The sequence below is a fragment of the Hippocampus zosterae genome, chromosome 2 (assembly GCF_025434085.1).
Source record: "Hippocampus zosterae strain Florida chromosome 2, ASM2543408v3, whole genome shotgun sequence".
Taxonomy (NCBI): domain Eukaryota; kingdom Metazoa; phylum Chordata; class Actinopteri; order Syngnathiformes; family Syngnathidae; genus Hippocampus; species Hippocampus zosterae.
In genome coordinates, this window is record NC_067452.1 from 5,878,252 (window position 1) to 5,903,730 (window position 25,479).

General features: G+C 45.8%; 3 protein-coding genes across 13 annotated transcripts in view; 1 reads left to right on the forward strand and 2 right to left on the reverse strand.

Annotated features, from left to right (window-relative positions):
• Nucleotides 1-12,510, reverse strand: part of rpl31 (ribosomal protein L31) — a 237,082-nt gene extending 224,572 nt beyond the window's left edge. Inside the window, exons 1-5 of one of the 2 annotated variants that reach the window (XM_052058938.1) lie at nucleotides 12,360-12,509; nucleotides 11,828-11,931; nucleotides 11,561-11,686; nucleotides 11,034-11,146; nucleotides 10,889-10,958 (exon numbers count right to left, since the gene is read on the reverse strand). In XM_052058938.1, the coding sequence (XP_051914898.1) occupies nucleotides 10,927-10,958; nucleotides 11,034-11,146; nucleotides 11,561-11,686; nucleotides 11,828-11,931; nucleotides 12,360-12,494 (510 nt within the window). In that variant the 5' untranslated portion in view covers nucleotides 12,495-12,509 and the 3' untranslated portion in view covers nucleotides 10,889-10,926. Of the gene's footprint in view, nucleotides 1-10,888; nucleotides 10,959-11,033; nucleotides 11,147-11,560; nucleotides 11,687-11,827; nucleotides 11,932-12,359 lie in introns of those variants that run through there. The other variant, XM_052058937.1, reaches the window with a different exon arrangement.
• On the reverse strand, nucleotides 11,562-21,204 carry chst10 (carbohydrate sulfotransferase 10). Of its 2 annotated transcripts, none has more exons than XM_052058886.1 (8): nucleotides 20,766-21,204; nucleotides 20,417-20,593; nucleotides 20,222-20,328; nucleotides 19,687-19,921; nucleotides 19,511-19,616; nucleotides 12,360-14,158; nucleotides 11,828-11,931; nucleotides 11,562-11,686 (listed from the first exon to the last, which is right to left on the reverse strand). In XM_052058886.1, the coding sequence occupies exons 2-6, from the start codon at nucleotides 20,508-20,510 to the stop codon at nucleotides 13,606-13,608; spliced, it is 1,095 nt and encodes a 364-aa protein (XP_051914846.1). In that variant the 5' UTR covers nucleotides 20,511-20,593; nucleotides 20,766-21,204; the 3' UTR covers nucleotides 11,562-11,686; nucleotides 11,828-11,931; nucleotides 12,360-13,605. The 2 variants fall into 2 exon arrangements, with proteins under 2 accessions (XP_051914846.1, XP_051914845.1); XM_052058885.1 differs by having other exon boundaries at nucleotides 19,687-19,924; nucleotides 20,766-21,202.
• A 3,471-nt stretch (nucleotides 21,205-24,675) lies between these two features.
• LOC127596341 (mitogen-activated protein kinase kinase kinase kinase 4-like) overlaps nucleotides 24,676-25,479 on the forward strand; it is a 40,814-nt gene continuing 40,010 nt past the window's right edge. For all 9 annotated transcript variants that reach the window (XM_052058693.1, XM_052058689.1, XM_052058690.1 and 6 more), the window contains exons 1-2: nucleotides 24,676-24,955; nucleotides 25,288-25,353. Coding sequence is in view for 8 of the 9 variants with exons in the window: in XM_052058689.1 (XP_051914649.1) it covers nucleotides 24,899-24,955; nucleotides 25,288-25,353 (123 nt within the window). In the remaining variant the exon portion in view is untranslated. The remainder of the gene's footprint in view (nucleotides 24,956-25,287; nucleotides 25,354-25,479) is intronic.

Here is a 25,479-nt window from a genome sequence, read left to right on the forward strand (position 1 = left end):
TTCCTTTCCAACATAAGAAAGAACAGCAATGTTTCAAATTGATTCAACTCCACTTTTCCTAGCTGATGTTATCGCGCGACAAGTATTGTTGATGTAAGACTTGAGCTTGGGGATGCAGGGAAACTCCTCGACAACGAAATCATGTTTGCAGCAAGACATTTTTCACAACAGGGGACCAGATTTTTTTTTTTGTGCTTTTTTTATGCTTTTGAAGTTAGGATGGCCCACCAAGGGGTCTTAGGTCATCTGTCAAAACAAATCGCTAATGCACGTCATCAGCTGAGTACGCGTGTGAACATGTTATACATCGTTTAAAAGCTGAATTTCTGGAGATTTGAACGGTGCCCAACATTTTACAATTGTCAAATTTGAACTGGAACTTGGGGAGACCTCAATCTTTGATGCTGTGGTGTTTTCAAGTCTTAATCAACATAACAGCAGTTTTTTAATGCTTTTTTTTAAAACAGTGAATTGTGTTCTGCATCCTGATTGGCTACGGTAGCTTCGGCTTCGCATATATTAAAATTGGAGTGACTGACCAACGTGAACAGTCTCCGCACCTCGTCTGTACAGCTTGCAAAATTTACCTTTGCAAATTTTTGGTCTTTGGTTTCATTGTATCAGTGGCGGATGCTGGACTGTCAAGGAGAGGAAGCTCAATTTCGGCCTACATCAAAAAATGTGTCCGTTTAGTGACGCATGAATTCTACTCTCCGTTCCTTTTCCAAAAAAAATGAAAAGGATGGGGCGGGCCGGTAGCCAAGTGGTTAGCACGTCGGCATCACAGTGCAGAGGTACCGGGTTCGATTCCAGCTCCGGCCTCCCTGTGTGGAGTTTGCATGTTCTCCCCGGGCCTGCGTGGGTTTTCTCCGGGTGCTCCGGTTTCATCCCACATTCCAAAAACATGCGTGGCAGGCTGATTGAACACTCTAAATTGTCCCTAGGTGTGAGTGTGAGTGCGAATGGTTGTTTGTTTCTGTGTGCCCTGCGATTGGCTGGCAACCGATTCAGGGTGTCCCCCGCCTACTGCCCGGAGACGGCTGGGATGGGCTCCAGCACCCCCCGCGACCCTAGTGAGGATCAAGCGGTACAGAAGATGAATGAATGAATGAATGAATGAATGAAAAGGATGCTTTCACCATCAGATTGATGATTGGCTCATGTCGCTGTCAATCAAAAAGAAGATTCAGCCTCAGACGGATCATCCAATCATCATGCAGAAAAGCCTGGTGTCTGGGCCAACCGATATGCTGAGAGTCCGATGGGCGGGACAAAACCACAGTGTTCATACGTGTTCATAAAAATCAATTTAAAACGAAGGTGTAAAATTATGTTCTTAATTGTTCATAATTTTCAGGGAAATCTTCTAAAATCCATAAAAATTAACCTGCGGTGTTCATTTCAGTTGTGTATGTCATTTTCCCCACCCTTCCAATTCATAGTTTTGTCGGAACATGGTACCAACGGGTACCAACATGACCTGGTACCCGCTCTGCTTTTTTCGCCGTCTACGATTAGTTCCGACGATGATCACGTGATCACTTTGGGTCATTCCGGAAAATAACAATAGATTGACGCCATCCTGGGGCAGTGAATGGATGGTTTGGTTGCCTGCTCAGCAAACAATTACCGTATTTTCTGGACAAATCTATTCATCGAATTTATCGATCTCAACAAGTGACTGACAAATATGTAGCGACGCCACTCGAGCGCACACATCAGAGAGCAGCGGACTTTCGACTGCTGAGGCACGCTTTGCTCGAGTGGCGTCGCTACAAATATTCCGGGACAATGCTATTTTCAAGTGGCGTGGCTGGAGAAGCCGGAGTTCCGTGTTTGGGTCGGAAAAATTGCTGGCGATTATATATCGGCCTACTGCCGAGTGTGCAAGAAGGGCATCTCCATGAGAGGTAAAACTTGTCATAGCCTCCTGGTCAAGTCAAATGCATTGAGGCACACAGCAAAACGGAAGAAAATTGATCGCCAAGAACTTGCAAAAGAGATTGAGGAGAAAACTAAGTCACTGTCTGCTATTCCCTAATTGTTATATCATTTTCACGTTTGTCATTATAAAACATGTCTGATCATTGAAGGTGAGATGAGGGAAAATAATAGGGTTGGACCATTTGGGATTTAGACTTCTGACATGCATTTCAGCTGTTCAGGTATACTGGATACTGCTAAGATGGACAATCAGCACTTCTGTTAGTGAAACCAGATTTTCCAGGTGACCCATATGACCATTAGTTCTGTTATTAGTGTTGTGTTTATCCGAAAATAAATTGGAAGTTCTATATTTTCTCAATTTAAATTGTTCTTTGTGTGTTTTATTTGAGAATTAATTAAAAATGTTTTTTCATTCTCCTACCTGTGATACGAGTAGCAAAGTGAAAATTTGACATACAGTATGTCAAATAAAGGGTTAAGTGATTGCCCCTAAAAATAAAGATGTGCCCTTCCTTTGGCAGCAATGATTTGAACACCAGCTCAGTGATATGTGGCTTTCTGTTCAGCCCGTGTATTGCTGAGCGGACATTAAATTCACCGTGAATCCCCTGCTGAATGGAGAAAAAGTCCTTAAAAAATGACTAAATTGGTCCACAAAAGTCATTAAAAGGTCCATAAATAAAAAGCAAGTGGAGGAGTGGGAACCCTGAACCAGCATTTATCCAATGACTCGTCACGTTTCAATGCATTGGGACAACCTACACGGAACGCTCTAGCCGCCCAGCGTCCACACAGTTGAAAGGCGCAGTGAAGCTATGGGAATGAATGAGGAGAGAGTTGCGTCGTAACCAGAGTCGTAAGAGGAGTCGGGTGGCACAGCGGGAGAAGCCGGAGAGGCGGGGACTGTGTCATCCTCAGACACAGGAGAGATCCACTGGTTCGTCATCACGTCATCGTCGTCCTCCTCCTGGGCAATCGGCCCCCGTCAGGGACTTGCCACGCCTCCCGGGTCCCACACCCAGTATGACTCTCGCTGGTGCCTTGCGAGGTTCACACCCAGTGCAGGCCCCGGAAGCGCCCTCGCCTGATTTTTGTTTAAGGAGGGTTGTGGGGCTGCTACTTCCACTTCCCTCCATTCCGGCGAGGCGAGCCCTGGGCGCCTCACCTTCCGGTGAGGCCCCACCTCCTTCCCCGCCGGCTGGTGGGCATTTAGCCCCATCTGGGGCCCAAGAGCCCTGGCGTTCCCCCCTCGCGCCACTCGGAGGCATCCCACCACGCGAGAACACGTCGTCGTCATCGCCTCCATTCGATCATCTGCCATCCTTCCTCATCATCAGACAGTTCCACCACCACCTCAGCAGCTGCTGGAGATTGAGGCCTTTCTCCGGCAGCACCAGACCCCACAGTTTGGTGAGAGTCAGCCACCAACCCAGGATTTTGCCCCCATGGCGGAGGCATAGTCTCAGGGCTGGCTGCGATGCAAGAGTCGGCCTCACTGTGCACAGTCATTTGCTGAACCGTGAGGTAGGCGCCAAGTCATGCAGATTAACGAGTGTACTTCTCCTATAGGTTGATTGTTCCTGTCAAACATGACAGTGGGTATTTGGAGGTCCCCCATGGTTGCCATATCCAGCTTTTCTGGAAAGTGGAGAGCTGGTCGTATGTAATATAAATTCCGTCGAGCATGAGCCAAAATTCGTGCACCCGATTTATCGGTGAGGGGAAACAACAGTGCCCTGTTGGAATAAATGTAATTCTGTTATCCCATATTTACTCTCTGTGTAACTTAAAAACCTGTTTCAGAGTGATACCTCGCAAATACCTCATATACAATGGGGTAGAGGTTGGTAATGGGAGACTTGTCGGACCGGGAGAGCTCAGGCAGCTCCTGTTCTAGCTTTTAAGATAATATCCTTTTGTTTACGGCTTCTGATCAAATTAACTGTTGCTTGTGAGAAGATAACATCAACCCCCAGGGCACCATGTGAGGGACATCCCAAGCTGTGTTCGTGGACCACCGACCTCCAGCAGGAGCCGTCTGACATCTCAGGAATGAACTGTGTGTTCTCATTGAAAGTCTTCTCTACGGAAACTGTTGTGCAATGTGCAAATACTCCCCACACCCGTTAGAAGATCGTGTATCAGGGACATGCTTCCAATAAATGCAAGGAGACAAACGCGGTCTCTTCAGAGTTGCCCCAGAACCTTTTTTGCCCCAGAACAGTTCACATGGCAGAGCTAGCTGGAGAGCTGCTTTAAGATTGTGAACCAATACATGTTTTAGCGCACTCTCTCTTGCAAGAAAGACAACCATGCCTGCCTCCTGAGTCTTCTTGTTCCTGATGTGTTCTTAGCATCAGATTACCAGCATTAACCTAACATGCCCCATGAAGGTTCTACCTACGATCCATGCGCACCTTAAGGATGCAGACCCACAGACGACACACTCTGGGTCTCATCCTCTAACATCCACAAAGTCAATGCAGCCTTTTTATTCAATTACTCGGGAGGACCTGGGTTGTCATCGTGATCCTTCCTTCTTATATTCTGATTAATAGGATCTTTTTCTCCTATGCCTATTCTATCGAGAGAAAGGGTTCCTTCGCTACGCCTAAGCAGGAATGCTGGTATTTGTAAAGCAGGATCATTCAGGTGGGAGGGTAAAGAAGGCTGAATATGTAAAAAAAAAAAACAGGCATTTAAGACCAGTTGGTCGATCATGCCTCGCCAAAGGAGAACTGACATACTCTAAGTCCCCATACAATTGCCCATACAGTATTACTAATTAAACTGTTCGCAATATCAAGGTCAGGGTCATTTTTATTGTCAAATATGCTTTATGTATGACATGCACAATAGATGAAATTTCTTCCTCTAAATCCTCAGTGTAAATATGCATGCAAACATGCTGTGCTTTAAACATACACAGTTAAGAAAGGATAGCAGCTACACTGTATAAAAAATACATATGTAATCTGAACAGTATAAACAGTGTCGACGATATAAAAAATATAAATAAAAAGCAGGGCGGCCCGGTAGTCCAGTGGTTAGCATGTCGGCTTCAAAGTGCAGAGGTACCGGGTTCGATTCCAGCTCCGGCCTCCCTGTGTGGAGTTTGCATGTTCTCCCCGGGCCTGCATGGGTTTTCTCCGGGTGCTCCGGTTTCCTCCCACATTCCAAAAATATGCATGGCAGGCTGATTGAACACTCTAAATTGTCCCTAGGTGTGAGTGTGAGCGTGGATGGTTGTTCGTCTATGTGTGCCCTGCGATTGGCTGGCAACCGATTCAGGGTGTCCTCCGCCTACTGCCCGGAGACGGCTGGGATGGGCTCCAGCACCCCCCGCGACCCTAGTGAGGATCAAGCGGTACGGAAGATGAATGAATGAATAAAAAGCATAAACAACAACATAAACAATGGCACTTTGGCTATTGTGGGTAAAGTGAGGTAGTGCATTGTGCAATACGCAATACGCAGATGTCGGATAATGAGGGGAGGGTCATAGTCTGTGACAGGAGGCAGGGATCGGGCAGAGGCAGAGGGCGGGGAGTGCAGGCAGAGCAGGAAGGGAGTTGAGTCTCCTGACCGCCTGGTAGAAGAAACTGTTTTTGAGCTTGCTGGTTCTGGCACGTAAACTTTGCAATCTCCTTCTCGACGGCAGCCGGCCGAAGAGGCTGTGGGATGGGTGGGGTCACCTGCGATCCGGATGGCTTGGCGGGTCAGACGGGAGTAGTAAATGTCCACGAGTGGGGGGAGAGAGACACCAATGATCTTCTCAGCTGCTCTCACGGTGCGCTGCAGAGTCTTTTGGCAGGGCACAGTGCAAGCACCATACCACACAGTGATGCAGCTGGACAGGATGCTCTCAATGTTGCCTGTATAAAATGTCTGCATGATGGGGGGCGGGGCTCTTGATCTTCTCAGTTTGCGGAGGAAGTACAGGTGCTGGTTGGCTTTTTTGGCCAGTGATGAGGTATTGTGGCTCCAGGACAGGTCTTCAGAGATGTGCACTCCTAGGAACTGGGTGTTGCTCACTCTCTCCACTGTGGCACCGTTAATGGCCAGTGGAGCATGCTGGGGGTGCGTCTTTCTGAAGTCCACAACAATCTCCTTTGTCTTCTCCACATTCAGGTGGAGATGGTTGTCTTTACACCACAAGGCCAGCCTGCTCACCTAACTCCTGTAGATTGTCTCATCGCAGTTGTTGATGAGACCCACTACAGTCGTGTCAACCGCAAACTTAACAAAGAGTGCAGTCGTGGACGAAGGAGTGCAGTCGTGGGGGTCAGCAGTGTGAAGAGGAGGGGGCTCAGCATACATCCTTGTGGGACACCTGTGTTCATCATGATGGTGCTGGAGGTGTTACTGCCGACCTGAACTGCCTGTGATCTCCTCGTGAGGAAGTTCAACAGCCAATTGGACAGGGAGGTGTTGAGCCCCAGGTGGTCTAGTTTGTGGATGAGCTGCTGCGGGATGATGGTGTTGAATGCTGAGCTGAAGTCGATAAACACCATTCTGACATGTGAGTCCTTGGTCTCCAGGTTGAAGCACTTCATGAGGATGGGGGTGAGTGCGACCGGGCAATAGTTATTGTAGCTGGAGGGGGGGCGACTTCTTTGGGACCGAGATGATGGTGGTGGCTTTGAGACAAGTGGGGACAACAGTCTGGCTCAGTGAGGTGTTAAAGATGTCCGTGAAAACATCTGTGAGCTCCTCAGCACAGTCTCTCAGGACGTGACCAGGAATGTTGTCAGGCCCTGCCACTTTCCATATGTTTGTTCTCCTGAGGGAACGCCTCACACTGTCCTGGGAAAGCATCAGCACCTGGTCACCAGGAGGGGGTGGGGTCTTCTGTGCTGGGGTGTTGTTGTCTGTCTCAAAACGGGCTAATTCAGGTTGTTCAACAGAGTGATGGAGCTGTCGCAGGTGTGCGGAGAGGGCTTGGAGTCCGTGATGGTCTGGATCCCCCGCCACAGGTTCCTGGTGTCTCTGCTGTCCTTGAACTGGTCTGCAATCCTCCTTGAATATTGTCTCTTGGCCAGTCTGATGCCTTGTGACAGGTTGGCCCTGGCAGTCCTGAGGCCCACCACGTCTCCAGCTCTGAAGGCAGTGTTCCTGGCCCTCAGGAGCCTGTGGACCTCACCTGTCAGCCAATATGCAAATCGTGCTACCTTTTCCCAGAGGCGTTTTCTGCAGCCGAAAAACCAATAGGGGTGTTCACACGGCACACATTTGCTCCGGCGCTGCACCGATGTATTTTGTTGCGAATTGTGCACTGCAGCAAATTGTGTGGAGCGTTTACACGTACAAAGCCGCTGAGCGTGTCGGCACCGGCACAGTGTCGGTGCAGCCCCACTTGCGTTCACACGGCAGTTTCTGTAGCGGAGCAAAACGACAGAAAACAAATGAGCTGTCGTGTTGGTTCTTTTTAAAACATATACACAACTCAAGCGACTACTGGACAGGCACGTCCTTCTCCTTCTCGGTCTCCTTGCCTTCTGCTCGAGAGTGACCGCCCACAAAAACTTAAATCAACGATGACTTCAATGACACTCAGAAAAGTAAACACGTAATGCGGCAAACAGAAAATCAAGAGAGGAAATCACAAAATAAATTATATGGGGGCCGGGGGCTTGTTAACACACAACAAAGGAACAAACTCCACAAACAACTCAGAGACAGTTCAGTCTCCTACAAAAGGAAATATGTTACCAGCCAAGTCTTGTGTGGTTATTAAACAAACACATGACGGAAGTCTGACAGAGCACGAAAGCAACGCATTCTCGCCGTACGTAAACTCTTCACAAGCATTTGCTCTGGAGCAAATTTAACCCAGTTGCGTTCACACGTGCAAATTTACACCAGTGCTGCTTTGCAAACAAGCATTTGCTCTGAAGCAAATTTTGAAACCATCTCCCTGTGGTGGATCAAATTTGGTCCGGTGTGAGCTGTTTTCCGGGGCTACGCCGGAGTTAATTTGCGTGTGTGAACGCTCGACTGGGGCAGCCCCGGCGTAGCACCGGACCAAATCTTGCCGTGTGAACACCCCTAAAAGCTTTCATATCCAGTACCAGCCAGCACAATAAAACGTTTCGGCAATTCCTGTGTCTGTGCTGTATTTGATCAGTACTGCATACGCCCATGCATGTATACGATAAAGCAGTCAAATCCCAAAGTGTAAGTGCAGTACATGAACCTAAGGACGAAGACCTTTGTCACGGACACAAGCAAAATTATCGGACGCATAGGTTGGTGCAAGTACCACTGGCCGGGACAGCTATGGCATAACTAAATTATAAAAAGTAACCAGTATTCTAATTCATGCTGCAAGCCATCGTTCTGTAAAGTTACCTTCCCACCAAGGAATGTGTGTAGCACAAGAGCAGGAACGATCAGTCGTGTGGGCGCTGTTTTTTATTGGTACGGTGGCACCGCCCAGTCCCCTGGTTCCTCATTCATCTCCGGCGCCTCCTTCTTCTTTAGCACTACCAATTTCCGGAGCTGCTCCATGGTAATCCCTCCTTCTAATGTTATTTTCATCTTGTTACACAGCAATGGTCCTAGGTGTCGAGTTGTCTGGGGTTTTATGTCCCTGGCAGGGTCACTCATGGCAAACAGGTCCTTGGGGTGGGACCAGACTAACCACGTCTCACAGACCCCTTATGATGAGCAACATAATCGGACAATGTTTTCCTTTGCGCGGTTCACCGATGCCCCACTCTGGAGCCATCCCTGGAGGTGGGGCTCATTGGCCAGCAACCGGTGGCTAGGCCTGCACCCGTGGGGCCTGGATGGGCACAGTCCGGAAAAAGGCAAAGTGGGTCCCCCTCCAAAAGGCTCATCACCTGTCGGAGGGGCCATAGGGGTCAGGTGCCTTGTGACCACGGCGGTCCGATCCCCGGCTACAGAAGTCAGTTCTTGTGACACGGATGTCACCTCTCTGGCAGGGAAGGAGGCCGAGCTGTTGGGCGAAGCAGAAAATTTCACTTGACATCGTCTGGGTCGCCTCAACACGCAGCTTGGGCTCTGGTACCAGTCTTCAAGAGGGGTTGGACTCTCTTCCACTCTGAAGTTGCCCATGTTGAGAGATGCAGAGCAGATGTGGACATACTTATTGCCCTTCCGGCTCGACACCTGAACATTGTGGTTCACCCCGGTTCACTCCCTCTGCCGTTGGAGTGGTTTCTGACTTTTGTTTGCCTATGCACCAAACAGCAGCTTAGAGGTCCCCCCCCCCCCCCTTTTTTTTAAGAGTCCTCCTTATTGTTGGAGAATACTGCCCCGGTGACTCCCTCACCAAATATGGGAGGAGATCATTGATGCTATGGACAAGCTTTGAGGGATTTCTGGTCCACCACCTGGTGTCTCAGGTCCGCGAAGCAATGCAACATTCACACTGTGTATAGTGGAGATGGGCGCTGCTGACCTTGACTCTGGACATTCTGAGTCGGTGGGATGACCTTCTCAATTCCACGCCACGCCTACCGTCAGTACAAATCATGTTGTGTTCCATGAAGTTATTTCGAATAACTAAATGTATGTAATACCAAACAAATAACTCGAAGTATATGTTTATTCATTCATTCATTCATTCATCTTCCGTACCGCTTGATCCTCACTAGGGTCGCGGGGGGTGCTGCAGCCTATCCCAGCTGTCTCCGGGCAGTAGGCGGGGGACACCCTGAATCGGTTGCCAGCCAATCGCAGGGCACACATAGACGAACAACCATCCACGCTCACACTCACACCTAGGGACAATTTAGAGCGTCCAATCAGCCTGCCATGCATGTTTTTGGAATGTGGGAGGAAACCCATGCAGGCCCAGGGAGAACATGCAAACTCCACACAGGGAGGCCGGAGCTGGAATTGAACCCGGTACCTCTGCACTGTGAAGTCGATGTGCTAACCACTTGGCTACCGGGCCACCCTGGACCCAATTTATTTACCAAAATTCACAATGCTCAAAAACCTCAAACCTCAAGCGTTATGAATTTGATTATAATGTAATTAATGTTCAAAGCTAACTTGTGTTTTGTTGTGTGACCCTTGTTCCAATACGGTAGTTGTTTCCCTTTTTCACCTCCATACAAAATGTCTCAAAAACAAATGGACAAAAACCTCTAGAAGTCGTATCTATCTCAAGTTCATTATTAATTAGGGTCAATTTATCCACAAATACGGAGACTAGAGACTGATATTGGTCACGTAAAAAGTCTTAAGGAGAGTTTCTTAAATTCACTTCTTTATCCTGTTGATGGTGTTTTTTGACACCAACCAATTTTGTCCTGCTGAATACGTTAGAATTAGAATTTTACAATGAGAGTCCAATTAACCCAAAGTATCTAAAAGCTCATTTGTACTGTAAATAAGTATGATAAATAATATAATCCACCACTGCTGTAGAACTTATTTTTGCTCCATGTACAGCACTTCGTATACAGCGATGGTTGTGCTTCATGAATACAGATGACTTGAAAGACAGAGGTGCACTTATTACTACTCAAAATGTGACCATTTGGAACACAGCATTTGCTGCCCTTAAGAAACCGAATTGTCATTTCTCCTTGAAAATTTACACTATCATCCACAACATTCAGTCCCGGAGCAAGGCCCAAAACGGAATCACAGATCCAGTCAACAATATTCCAATTGAAATCTCCCCAAATGTACACTGCATCACATTCAAATTCTAAACTATACATTTTAACCAAAAGAGTAATAGACTACCTCTGACGGAAAAGTGGTTAGGACTGCACGACTGTCCGTGTTTTATGTTATGTGTTGTGTTTATTATTTTACTTTGTTAACTGTGTTGTTAAGCGCTTTGTTACAGCTGCTGCTGTTGTTAAAGTGCTATATAAATCAGGATGTATTGCATTGATTTATTCCAAAAAAAAAGATCATAGAACATATTTAGGTGCAAAAGAAAACCAATATCATGTCACTCAAACAAGAACTCTTTTTATTCCACAGGCATGTTTAATTTTCATCAACATTGACTGTCTGCAGACCTGTAGGAGAGATGAAGAGCGCTGAGGTCAGACAAACTGTTAAGCTACGGATGAATGAGCAAATAGCTTCCTCACCTTTGCATGTTGTGACTGGTACATATGTAACCAGGGTGTAGAGTTTGTTGGGGGAATCCTCATCTTCGTTGCGTTTCCTGGACAGTCGAACGCGTATTCTGTATGGAACGTTCCTGCACAAAGAAATATTGCATGACTATTTGTGTCTAATGTGTTGTGTTATTTTGACTTCAAGCTGGCGCCGCGAGAGTGCATTTTGTTCTTCGACTTTTTCCTTTCATAACTTTGCTGCTGTGAATTGGGAATTTCTCCATTGTTAGACAAATAAAGGTTTCTTATCAATTATGTTCTACTTGAACTAAGGCCAGTGGGTTCTATGCTGTAAACAATTCCCATAAAGAATTTTACATGATGTGAAAATGCATCCTTTTTTTTTTAACTGGAAAGAAGACAACGACTCTCACATGCCAAATAAGCAACTGCGCTGCCTCTCCCTTGTTCACAAGTTATTCTCTACTCATTGAATTATGTTTTGTGGAAACAATTAGAAACTTTAGGCCCGTGGCTAAACACTCAAAATGTCTTACCTGACCCCCTTGCTCCACACTGCCTTGTTGAGGCGAGTGTCAATACGCACATCAGGGGTACCCATCTCTTTCACCGCAAACTTGCGGATTTCTTTGATGGCACGTGGAGCCCTCTTTTTGAAACCCCTGAAATAAGACAATTACACCAACTGCTTAAAAAATACCAATCTGAAAAAAACTAGAGTATCGTTTTACGCTTGATCATATTTGTAGTACGTATTTATGCAAACAATATCTGAAGTTAGTGTTTTCACATGTTACACTCACACTCCATGGATACGCTTGTGGACGTTGATGGTGTACTCTCTGGTCACCACCTCGTTGATGGCCGAACGTCCCTTCTTCTTTTCACCTTTCTTGGTTGGGGCCATCTACAGATCATTACATGAAAACGTAAAAATCAAGTTGGCACGACGTTTGCTGAGCATCTGTATTCATATGTAGAGGCGGCAAGGGAAGCTCAATTCAAGACGCCGAAGACTACTGCGATTAAAAAAACAAAACCAAAATACGTACAGGAATTACTTTAGAAACAAAAATTAACGTTTATGGGCAATAAACATATACCACCACCATAGCCAACTAATACAGAGTGCACAAGCATTCTATTCGGTCAATCGAAGCTAGAACTCATCGCTTGAAATGCTCTTTTGACATCAAGTCTACGCAACCAAACCCAACTCTGTAACGTAGTACAATACTTGTGTACACGTTCATAATGTAAGTATCGACATTTTTGTGTTTTAAATGCAGGATGGTAATAGATTGTTTAATTTTCTTATGTAGAATAAGAACTCACAACTGCAGACTGCTGCGGCGGAAGTCGGAAGGACGGAGGACACGACAAGCATTGTGGGTAAAGGAAACAGGTCCGTTTTAACAAGTGTTCGTAGAGAAACAAGCAGACGGTAATAATGCCCGCAAAAACAAACATCAAAACACTCTTTGATGCGTCTTTTTTTACGGTCAGCAACGTGCGTGGTACAAGCGGTGTTACAAACCAACGACGGCTACACTCGTGGAAGAATTTGAATCATTGTTTCATATATACACATTGACACATACTATCTAACAATGATGTTAATATAGTACTAGTTGACTTGCTGTAATCGAGGAAGGTGTGAACTAAGTCGGGACTTTTCACATACCGTGAATGGCACAATATAATTTACAAAATTATAAACATATACGGGCGGCCCGGTAGTCCAGTGGTTAGCACTTCGGCTTCACAGTGCAGAGGTACCAGGTTCGATTCCAGCTCTGGCCTCCCTGTGTGGAGTTTGCATGTTCTCCCCGGGCCTGCGTGGGTTTTCTCCGGGTGCTCCGGTTTCCTCCCACATTCCAAAAATATGCATGGCAGGCTGATTGAACACTCTAAATTGTCCCTAGGTGTGAGTGTGAGTGCGAATGGTTGTTCGTCTCTGTGTGCCCTGCGATTGGCTGGCAACCGATTCAGGGTGTCCCCCGCCTACTGTCCGAAGACAGCTGGGATAGGCTCCAGCACCCCCCGCGACCCTACTGAGGATCAAGCGGCTCGGAAGATGAATGAATGAATGAATGTTTTTATTGTTCTTGCAAAGAGCAAAACCCACTCCCATCTGTATTCAGGACGTTTCCATCCTTCATTTCTACACTGCATGTTACGCCTCTTATCATTCAATGGCTAGGCCAGGTCCTTGGGACTTGCATTTAAAAAGAATGGTGTAAGTGAGCTTTTGCCATCCAGAATGCTAGAACGGTGACTCCACTGTGGAGCGCAGCAATGTTGTTCATCTGGAAGCATCGGGATTTCAGTCATTATTAGGCTCTTCGCCTCTTCACTTTATTACCATTCAACCACATTCTCTCCAGTGTACAAAAAAATGTAGGAAAGTTCATTTTGATAGATCAGCTCAAACCTTACGACTCATACAATGGACTAAAACTAGTTTGTCAGTGCTACCAAATTGCAAATTGCAAACTGCATTTGAGTGACTGTTGTGATCAATAAGTGACACGGTACTTGTTTGAGACAATCCATATCAGCTGTGTGACACGCAGTCATGTCAGTTCAGTAGAAAGTCGGGTGTTGGGTATCCAAATAAGTGGAAGTCCCCCTGGTAGCGCGCGTACAGGCGCCTGATGTCCCGTTTGCTGATTCCTGAAAAGTGGCGCTCAATCTTGGTTCTGTTGTAGCGCGTGATGCCAGGAGGGATGGCTGGGTAGGACACCAGCCCCTCGATGCCCGCTCTCCGCAGGATGTGGGCGGCGTCCCGCTCCAGCGTCTCGTGGTGGCCAATGACATCATAGTGGATGTCACACGGTGCGCATAACTCTGTGTACGTCATCCAGTGAATGACGTGTTCGCCGAACTGTCGATCCAGGCGGCGGCGGCCTTCGACATCCCCCAAGTAACGGACAAAATCTTCAAAGTGCAAGCCGGACGCTCTCAGGTCACTGTCGCGATGGCTTCGGCGGTATTTCCGGATTATGACGGGAGCGATGTCGTGCCGGTACCAAGGCTCAAAGCGGGGGTTCTTGATAAACTTGTCATTGAAGGCAGAGATCAGACGTTCGAATGGATCTCTCACGATGAAAAACTTAAAGTAAGTTTTTAACCTGTTAAGCAGAACACAAGTGACCTCGTAAATATTCGTAAGAATGAAAATCGTAATAGCATATGTATTCTAAAATACATACTGTAAATTAAGCATAAAACCCGCAAGGCTATTGGGATGTGGAAGGCACCTAAACTCATTACAATGATCCTCGGTTTTGTTTTAAAAGTACAAAACATGTTAGATGCGTTGGTGCGTGTCTCAAACAAACGTGGGCGCGGTGATCATAAAATCACCCTCGGTGGCAGTGGCCGCCATTTGCTTCGTTAAAAGAACAGCATCATTAAAGACCAAGTGTGAAGTAAACCATTTTTTGAGTAATATCAATGGCTGAACAATTATAAGCATATTTCCGTTTTTTTTAACGCAACCGTTCCAGATTCTTTGTTTGACACGTAGCAACGCCCTTGACAACGAAAATGCTTTCCTTCGTCAATCTTCGGAAATGACGCCACATGGAGAGATGCGAGGGAAGTCCTTCCATTGAACAGCATTGTTTGTTGGTGGTATATTAAGATATTTTGTGATGTTTTCTTTAATCAATGTATATCTTCTCAGTGAAAAACTGCTTTGAGATGATTGCATGACTTGGTGACTTGCTTGCCTAAGCAATTTCAGAGATGGACTCTGGAGCCTGCTTTGACGACTTCAGAGATAAACTATTTAGCCTGCTTTGACGACTTCATAGTCTGCTTTGCTCTAATTGTCAAAACTTGATTGTGATCAATGCCACTTGATTACACAACAAACAGTGTGGCGTAGGGAGGGATGAGAATGGCCACTCACCCCTCCCGATGCACACACTTTAGAGGATAAAAGGAGAGGAGCGATGCTCCTCAGCAGAGTCCGCTGTGGGTTAGCGTACGAACGCCCAGCTCGTATTGAAGCTCACTCTGCTGAGGGTGTTGGCTCTCCACCCTAATGGCATACGGTAAGAGTTCTTTAGCTTCATACAACTTGTTTGAACTGTGTTATCATTTCTGTGTGGGACCAATAAAGTGGCTATTGTTGGTAGCCAGAAGTGTCTTGTCGTTATTTCTGAGTGCCTATCTCCGACGATCCTTTATAAAACTTGATATTCATTCAAATTGAGTATCAGAAGTGTTTCAAAACAGTTGGTAAGATACCACGGCGGTGTGTGGCGATGTGTTGTTCGCAATCGACAGAAAAGTTGTGCCAGTGGCCGAAGGATAGCAGGGCACTTAAATGGACATCTTTTATTCGCACGAAGCAAATGAATTTCACGCCATCTCCACTTCAAAGATGACTGCTTTCTCAACCGGTCTGCTTATGATCAAGGATTTGCAAAAAAGTAAGTGTGATTTTTGGATAGAGGGTGATGATTTTGTCAAAGCATAGCTGCCAACTCTTGTGGAATGAAAAGGAGCATAGTTGTCAACTCCTGTGGAATGAATAGTAGAACGTAGCGACGTTAGCCGAAAGCTAACTCGAGAACCTAGCAACGTTGAACAAGGAGAAGCTAGCGATAGCGACGTTAGTTTTCGGCTCGAGGCAAACCCCGATCGATGCTATTCATATCAGCGATGAGTAATGATGGCAGTCAGACAAATTGTTCTGGAACTACATTTCAATAGGTTGGTAGCGCTGCTTTGTTGACGAATGAACATGACACGTCCTCTTGGAAAACTGTGCGACTAGCCCATCGGCAGTGAATTGCTTTGTAGATTATATGCGGCATAATTACATGCGAATTATTTTAGTCTCATGACGCGTATTAAACTTATCCTTTAGAGCAGGCATGTCCAAAGTCCGGCCCGCGGGCCAAATCCGGCCCGCGGTCGAATTTCATCCGGCCCTCGGCCCCTGTCATAAAATCAGTGCCGTCTGGCCCGCAGGTTGGGCGCAATGGAACACGTGTTGCATTGACTGAGGTTTCGTAGACTGGTGAGTGATGTTTCATAGAGTACTGCTTCCCTCTAGTGGCTAAATGAGTAATAGCATTCACTAAATGAGTAATAGCATTTAGACACTAGAGGGCAGTAGCACTCTATGAGACATCACTCACGAGTTAACAAGACATCACTCCGTGTTCATATTAACCTCCCAGTTTACTGAAATGGCGACAATCAACAGAAAAAGGAAAGTTGACTGCGAGGGACGACGATTCAAGGATGGATGGAAATTGGACTATTTCTTCACTGAAATACGCAACAACTGTGTCTGCCTCATTTGCCAAGAGACAGTGGCTGTTTTTAAAGATTATAATGTCAAGCGACATTACCAAACAAGACACGCTGACATGTACAACATGATTACAGGCAAGGAACGCATCGAGAAATTGAAGCAGTTTGAAGCTCGTTTAATCTCACAGCAGAAGTATTTTTCAAGAGCTCGAGAGTCAAACGAGAACACCACAGCGGCGAGTTACGCGGTAGCAACGCTAATCGCAAAACGTTCCAAACCTTTCAACGAAGGTGAATTTATCAAAGACTGCATGATGACGATGGTGAAGAAAATATGCCCTGAGAAGCAGCAAGAGTTTGCCAAAGTCTGCCTGGCACGTAACACTGTGGCACGCAGGATTGAAGAACTCTCAGCGGATATCAAACGACAATTGGGAGACAGAGGAAAAGAGTTTGATTTTTTTTCGCTGGCTTGCGACGAAAGCACAGACGCCTCGGACACTGGTCAGTTACTTGTTTTTCTGAGGGGAGTGGACAATAAAATTAACGTGACTGAAGAACTACAGGACCTCCAGAGCCTGAAAACCCAAACAAGAGGAACGGACATATTCTCTTCTGGTTGCGCTGCCGTGAATGACATGAAACTCCCGTGGAATAAAATCTCTGGGATTATTACCGGTACTGATGGTGCACCATCCATGACCGCCGATCGAAGTGGACTAGCAACACTAATAAGTAACAAAGTAAGTGAAGAAGGGGGTAAAGCTGTAAATCTTAATTGCATCATTCATCAGCAAGTTCTGTGTGCCAAACATCTCCGATACGAACATGTTATGAAACCAGTGATAAAAACTATTAACTATATCCGCTCCAGAGCGCTATGCCACCGTCAGTTTCAGCAATTTCTAAGTGAGATTCATGCGGAATATGGAGATGTTGTCTATTACACTGACGTGCGCTGGCTCAGTCGGGGTTCTGCACTGTCACGCTTCTATTCTCTTCGGCAGCAAATCAGTGAGTTTTTGGCTGAAAAGGGACAACCTATGCAAGAACTAAGTGACCCTATGTGGCTGTCTGATTTGGGTTTTCTGGTTGATATTACAAAGCACCTTAATATCCTCAACACCAGTCTCCAGGGACCAGACGCAGTCATAAGCCAATTATATTCACACATCAAAGCCTTTGGAATTAAGATGAAATTGTTTGAAAGACATCTGTCGCAGACCCAACCCAATACTGCACACTTTCCAGCGCTACAAGAAATCATGATCACATTCCCACAGAGCAATGTCAGTGCGCAAACAAATCAGCTATTTCATCTCTGGCTGAAGAGTTCAGACAACGCTTTTGAGATTTTGCAGCTATCGAGAAGGACATTGCTTTGTTTTCTTCACCTTTTTCCGTGGACACAGATGATGCTCCAGACCACTCGCAGCTGGAGCTCATTGAGTTGCAGTGTGATGCTGAGAGCCGGAGTCGGCACCAGCAACTTTCTCTCGCCAACTTTTACCGACAGCTGAATAAGGACAAGTTCCGAGAGACTCGAGCATTTGCTAAGAAAATGCTGAGCTTGTTTGGGTCGACGTATTTGTGTGAGAAGACATTCTCGGTTATGAACATAAATAAAAGCTGTGTGAGGACACGGCTAACAGACGATCACCTGCGAGACATTTTGCGCATCAATACCACTGCTTTTGAGCCAGACCTGCCCTTTGTGCTTCAATCCAGATCTCAATATCACCCGTCACATTAAGATCATTTGTCAGCTGGCAATAAGTCTCTGAATAAATGTTTAAGATCTACATCAGTCCTAAGTTTCATTCCAGAGTAAAATTTAAAAGTTCAATCAACATTTATATTGACTGATGTCATATTTCAAATGATCCCTGCAGTTGTGGATATGTGTATTGTTTGTTCATTTCCCTGTTGTTCGAGTCAAAGGTTTTGTGACTATTGAAAAGTCATGGTGATACATTTTATGTTTCAAATGTTGTAATTTGCGCTCAGGAGACTTCTGTTTAAGAAAAAGTCAAGTGAATCATCAGTTGCATGTGATATACCTGTTTGGAATGAACCAAAAGAAATTATTAAGATTGTTGAAATTCAAATAAAAATAGAAATGTGAAACACAGACTGGCTTATTAAAATGTGTTTAACAATATTGTTGTTCAATGTAAAGAATGTCAGCCAAGGTCGGCCCCCCGACATTTTACCACATAAAATCTGCTCCCCTTGGCAAAAAGTTTGGACACCCCTGCTTTAGAGTAACGAGACTGGGGGAAGCTACGGAATGGAACTGGAGGGCCTGAAAAGATGCCGTTTGGTGTTGGAAGGCTTCAATGCAAAAGTTGTCGTCACTGACAGGCATCGCCAGCGCCAGGTGGAGAAATGGATCAGAGAGAATTGGACCCAAGTCATCCATTATTATGATTGTTGGCACATTGCTAAAGGTTATTCATTCATTCATCTTCCGTACCGTTTGATCGTCATGAGGTTTGATCCTCACGAGGGTCGCGGGGGGTGCTGGAGCCTATCCCAGCTGTCTCTGGGCAGTAGGCGGGCGACACCCTGAATCGGTTGCCAGCCAATCGCAGGGCACACAGAGACGAACACCCATCCGCGCTAACACTCACACCTAGGGACAATTTAGAGCGTCCAATCAGCCTGCCACGCATGTTAAATATGCAACATCAGTATAGTGATCCTCGCTACTTAGCGGTTCGTTTATCGCGGGTTCAGTGCATCGCGGATTTTTTCTAACTTTTTTTTTAAACATATACATAGAGTACAGTACTGTATATGTTGTTCTATGTGACTCGCTGTTGTTTTGCAGCTTCTCGCGGACCGTTTGCAGACTTTAATTTTTTTTTTTTACCTGTTTATGTTAATTGGACGCTACTTCCCGGATTTTCGTTTATCGAGGGTGGTTTTGGTCCCCATTAACCACGATAAACAAGGGATTACTGTACATACTTCCCAAGCCGGCAACCAGAGTTTATCACACATTTATGCACAGATTATTTTTCTATCCGACGGCATTACAGTAATTTTTAATTTACTGACAGCGGAAACTTTTATGCCATTTTACCTTTCCACCGTAATTTTTTTTTTGAGTTACTGAGGATAAGGTCCATTCAGCGGCTCGGTGAGGAAGGGAAAATACACCCACACCTGTATATTATGGTGGGCGGGTCATCATTGTGCCTCACCTGTGTGTAATTTCCTGCGGCATCAGTGATGAGAGGCGGGGCAGGCCGTTCTTCTCATGGTCGTGGACGAAGTTCTCTGGGATCTCTTCCACGCCCGAAAAGGCTCCTGTGAACAACAGCACGAAAAGTCAGCAGACGAGTTAACGGATGCATGAATCAAAGAATCCCCGACGTACCGTTGAGCGCTATTAGGACCTTCTTCCACTGTGTGTTTCCCACTTTGGGGGTCTGGCAGAACAAGATGTTGTGCTTGTCGCAGACAAAGATGCGATCCAGGACAAACTTGCTGATGGGGATGTGAGTCAAATTTCTAAGGCTGCTGTTCTTACATACAGCGAGTAGCAGTTGTAGTCGCGTTTCAACAATGGAGTCCCACTCTGACATGGTAGGGGCGGTTGAGTACTGAGGCCTCTGCTAACCCCTCACCCCAAAACAAACACACACACACACACAAACACACACACACACGCACACACGCACAATATGTCAGTTACAATAAATAAGTCATTCGACATAAGATATCCTTTATTTGTCCAACAATGGGGAAATTTACAGTCTACAGCAGCAAAATTGGGGGGTAGAAAGAAGAAAAACAAAGTACCGGTATTTGCATGCACAAAAATAAATGTTTCAGAGAGCTGTACACAGGTCAATTAAGTGCAATATAAATATAGATAAGGTGTCCACCTTTCTTTTTGTGTTTCTAATTACCTGCTCTGGTTTCTGCGAATCCGGTTTTCCTCCGATGAGCGTCTGAAACTTGCCTGTCCTGTTTGCCGACACAGTCGGGCGCTGACGCCTATATGGCTCTTCATATTCTGAAAAATATCAATTAGAAAAATCTTCATGAAAAATCAATCAATCAATCATCACAACACGTTACCCATTACTATGGGGAGAACCCACCATCGATAGCTCTGTGGCTAATAAACTTGGTGACGAATACGAGGATAAGCAGCACCCAGCCGCAAGCCCCGAGGAACAACCAGTGGTGCCGCATCGCTGCATCAGTCGGCGGCGCTTCACTCCTCACAGCCGTTGACAGCTAGAGATGTCCTCGTCTTGCGCATGAACTAATGACGCCTGCTCGGATTTAAGTCGAAAAGTCACAAACATATCAGTTCGTTTGCGTTCGCGTCAATGCCCTGAGATGGACAACAACTAATTCACTCATTCACTAGCCTAGCCGTTAGCTCCAAAAAGTTAGCAGTTGTTTTTGAGCCAGTGGCGTTACAGCACTGCAGCCAGAAAATACCTTGTCATGTGGATGCTCCAGCGGCGATTTTTGTTGGTGAAAGGCGTGGGGACAACAACCGGGCGCGTGATCTTATCGGACTGATTTCATTGAAGATAGCCGATCGGCTGCTGAAGAGGACGCACAGAACGATCACCCCATGCACCACATGAGGCAAATGTCTGCCGATCCAGTGCTCATTCCGAGTATTGAATAAAAGAGATAACCCGTTCATCACCCCACCATAGCGTGCTAAGCGTATAGCGGCGCAGTAAGTTGTAAACAACGCTTGATTTCATCCTTCGCGGTGTGGCTCTGTCACGTGCACCAACTCTCCCGGCTTGTTGTCTTTTCCCGAGTGATCTTACGAGACAGGCCGACGCTTCGGAGAGATTCTCCAGCAAGAGTGGGCGTGCCAAATAAAGCTGAGACACCGGGCTCGCTGTGGTCTCTCCGATAATCACGTGATCAATGACAAGGGCCTCAGTTTGAGGATGGCGTCATCGGTTTATTCAACCTGGTTACTTAATGGCACGCGAGGCCTCAAACGAATATCGTATTCACAGTATACTCCGAGTTGGGTATTACTCGTGTAGGATCAGCACTTGTGTTTTTGTTTTCTATTTTGCGACCGGTGTGTCGTCAGTGTTTCTTGATGTTTGCTTGTTCCAATTCGGCAATCACACAATTACGCACGTTCAGCTGGTCCGCAAATTTGAAATGAGCTGGATCATAACGTAATACTACCTGCCTCATTTTCCATATTTAAAAGAAATCTGAAATGCATCCTAGAACGTGTTGCATCTGAAGGTTTTGCGGCCTGCAAGTTACTCTTAGGATGACGTCACACCAAGAAGAGTCTATAGCAGGGGTGTCCAAAGTCTCGTCCTCAAGAGCCCCGATGTAGTATGTTTTAGATTCCTCCCTCCTCCAACATACCTTATTCAAATGATCAAATGATAATATGCACACACTTAAAATGGACTAATGCTGCATTTCATTTTCTCAAAACTCGGAGCTGGGAATGGTGTCATCGGTGAGTTACAAAGTTACTGATTAAAAAGATGGTGACCTCCATGCTCTGTCTGAATATAAACAACTTTTGGACAAACATGCGGTCCTGCAACATTTGAACACGATGGAGGACGCAGAAGCTGGCCTCTTGCTTTGTGTCAGCGTATTACATTGTTTACAAAAAGGTAAAAGAATGACTTTGTCATAAGAGAAAACACAGCTTGGTGTCTGTCTGTCTCCCTACAATTTTTTCTTGGGTTAGGATCAAGAGTATTGTCTCATATCGATTACTGGAATACGTTTTGTGTCTTGTCTTAAATCATCACTGTGCTGCAGCCAACACAGTGAGTTTGATCCACCGGAAGACTAACAGAGTGCGAGGTAATGCGGCCGCCATTTGCATGCCACTTTCATGTCACCAAACCCTTTGGATGTCTATGACATTTCACAGCACCGGTAGTTATGTATGAGTGAGCAAGTTTGCATACACAGACAGTAGGAGCTTCTACCTTATTGTACGTATCTCTGGTGAGTACAATGTTATTTATTTATTTAAAGTTTTTATATTGATAATTGATTGTGAAGTACTATATTGTGGTGTGTGCTTTCAAGTTCTTGAGTTTGTGTATTGAAAGATTAAGGTAACTATTTTTTCCCCCCTGTTGGTAATACAATATCCTCAAATATGTGAAATGCACTTATTTAATGCCAGACATCAGTCTCTTTTGTATCGATGTGTGCGGGTGAGTGCTTTTGGAAGGGAGAATATACAGATCATCGTGGTGTTTTAGGAACAGTTTGGTACCACGCTCTGCAGTGTGAACTTAACCAATTTTATACAGCATTTTTTCCCCTTTTGTGCACATATTGTGACATTATGGCATTATCAAAGGGTGGATTAGATCACAAAAACCCACTGAAGGCCAAGGTGCAAAACTCATGGATGAGAGGCATGGGAAACGACAAGAGCATAGCTAGTTATTTGCTGCGCAGGACAATTACAGCCAACCCACGATATATAGTCCCCTTCCACCAGGCCAATCTCCACATTATATGCCTGAAGACCAAGACTGATGCTGAGGTGACGGAATGAGAAAAAAATTGCAGAAACCGGTGACGTCCCTGACAAGCCCAGGTCAGGCGGACCCAAAAGGACAGTTCAAGAAGACTGTTTGTTGCTTCGACGGTGCAGTGCTGGTCTTTTTTCAACATCAGTTGAGCAAAATACAAACTGGTCACCAGGAACTTGTGTATCAACAAGAAGTTTGTTGTAATAATCTCCTGCAGGGGGTTCCATGGCCACAACACACCATTAAGCAAAAGAGAACCAAAAAAAAAAACAACATCTGGAATTTACCAAAGTCCACAGTCTGCAGAAAAGATGAACATTGGAAAAGCGGCAAAAATAGATTTTTCTGATGAATCATCCAGTGAACTGTATTCCATCGCCGCAAACACTGCAGAAGGCCTGTTTGAATCTGCATGAACTCAAGATTGATACCGACAACAATCAAGTTTGGTGGTGGAAAAAAAAAATCATGGTTTGGGGTTTCGTCCAGTTTGGGGCGTGTGTAAGAGATCTGCAGAGTCAACAACCTGGAATCTCAAGAAATTATTTCTGTCCATTCCAAACCTCAGGCGAGGGCAATTTCTTCTGCAAGATAATGCTCCTTCTCATACTTCAGCCTCCATAAGAAAATTACGGAAAAAAAAGTTGTTTATGTGTGAATATAAATTTGGGTGTGTGATTGGGATTACGGGCAGCCCGGTAGTCGACTGGTTAGCGCGTCAACCTCAAGTGCAGAAGTACCGGGTTAAATTCCAGCTTTGACCTCCCTGTGTGGAGTTCGCATGTTCTCCCTGGGCCTATGTGTGTTTTCTCCAAGTACCCCGGTTTCCACCCACATTCCAAAAACATGCATGGCAGTGTGATTGAACACTCTAAATTGTCCCTAGGTGTGCGTATGAGCGCGGATGGTTGTTCGTCTCTGTGTGCCCTGTGATTGGCTGGCAACCGGTTCAGGGTGTCGCCCGCCTATTCCCTGAAGACGACTGGAATAGGATCCAGCAACCCCGCGACCCAGATCAGAAAATGGATGGATGGATTGGGATTACAGACAAATAACAGTTTGATCATGTGTGATTTATTGTTTAGACATTTCAGTTAATAATTTTACACTGGATAAGCTTGGCCCCCATCCTCCCAGTTCCCAAATTCCTTCTCTGTCCCTGGTCCCAAGTCCTACTAGCTATAGACTATACAGTATTATGTGGAGACGCCACTGGATCCTCAAAGATATACTTTTGCACAGTATTGTATGGCAAGGTATTCTGAAATGATTTCTGTACTTGAGTTAAAGAGTTCTTGAAAAAAGTAATTGTGCTTATTGTGCCCCTAGAATTACCGCATACACATTGAGCATCACTTCTGAGATGGCTCACTTGCCACACCCTTGTCGACCAATATTGACAATGAAGGTTTCGTGACAACAAAGCGCGCGGATGGCGTTGTATACAGCATCTCCTACGGACTAAGTATAATGGCTGGCAGCTGCGTTGTAATATGTAGTGTATTGTTAACTGAGTCATAATCTATTTCAAGCACGATAGATGTGCGGAGGCCCAGTTGTCCGCTGGGTGTTCGGAGTTGATCGGCCCCGTCGTCGGTGCGGCAAGCTGACGGGATGCAAGCAAGAAAAAAAGGAAATTAAGCACTTATACTTTCAGTGTACGTAGCACGTTTGAAAAAAAAGAGTCGACATTGAGGCTCACGAATAATCCAGAAACGTTACTCTACATTTAAACATTTGACTGAAATTGGTCATTTGTGTTCACGGTGACTCACACAAAAGCTGGAGATCGTAATCATTACTCAAGGCTGTGTCCGAGAAAAGGCCTTTTACGTTGAAATATTGTTGGCGGAAGTAACTAACTCAGGGCAGCGGCTAGGGCGGCTAGAGAGCTAACCGGGAGTCCGCCGCTGCCACCTCAACATGGAGTAGGAAGAGCTCAGCGTCCACTGCCGATAAGCGGACCCGACAGAGAGGAATACACTACACCCATAACTCATTATACCCGCAAATGAGACATTCGTGGAGACGTTAGTAGCTGTTAAGGGAAACACGGGGTTTATATGAAAGATGGCGAACGACTCCCCAGCTAAAAGTCTTGTAGACATCGACTTGGCTTCACTGCGGGTGAGTGCTTCCGACACGAGACCGTGTGTTTTTGTAACGATTTCCTCGGGTGTATTTAACGCAATTCGACAAAGCACACGCCATTCCGTGTGGCTAACGTGGGCGGCCTCTAATCGTTACGCAGATGCCTCTCCTTGTCTCGAACTAAGCGTTGAAAACGAGCGCTGAGTCGCCGCGAGGTGTTGCCGCTGTCTGCTTTTCCTTTGTTCCACATGTATTTGGCACATGAGGCTTAAGCAGAGGACAACAGCTGGCTAACCGCGCACAATGCCCCACAGAATAGTGGATATCTGCTTTTCTTAACATCAACTGCCTTGTCTTTTCTCTTCTAGGACCCAGCCGGGATATTTGAATTGGTGGAGGTGGTTGGAAATGGCACCTACGGACAAGTATACAAGGTTGGTGGGAGTCGCAGTGCGTGCTCTGTCCTGCAGGAGACAGATGATCACCACAAGCTTGCTTTTTTTTTGTTTTTCCACTACTGATATCTGAGAGCAAAACAAATCCCGTTTACAAATGGAAAT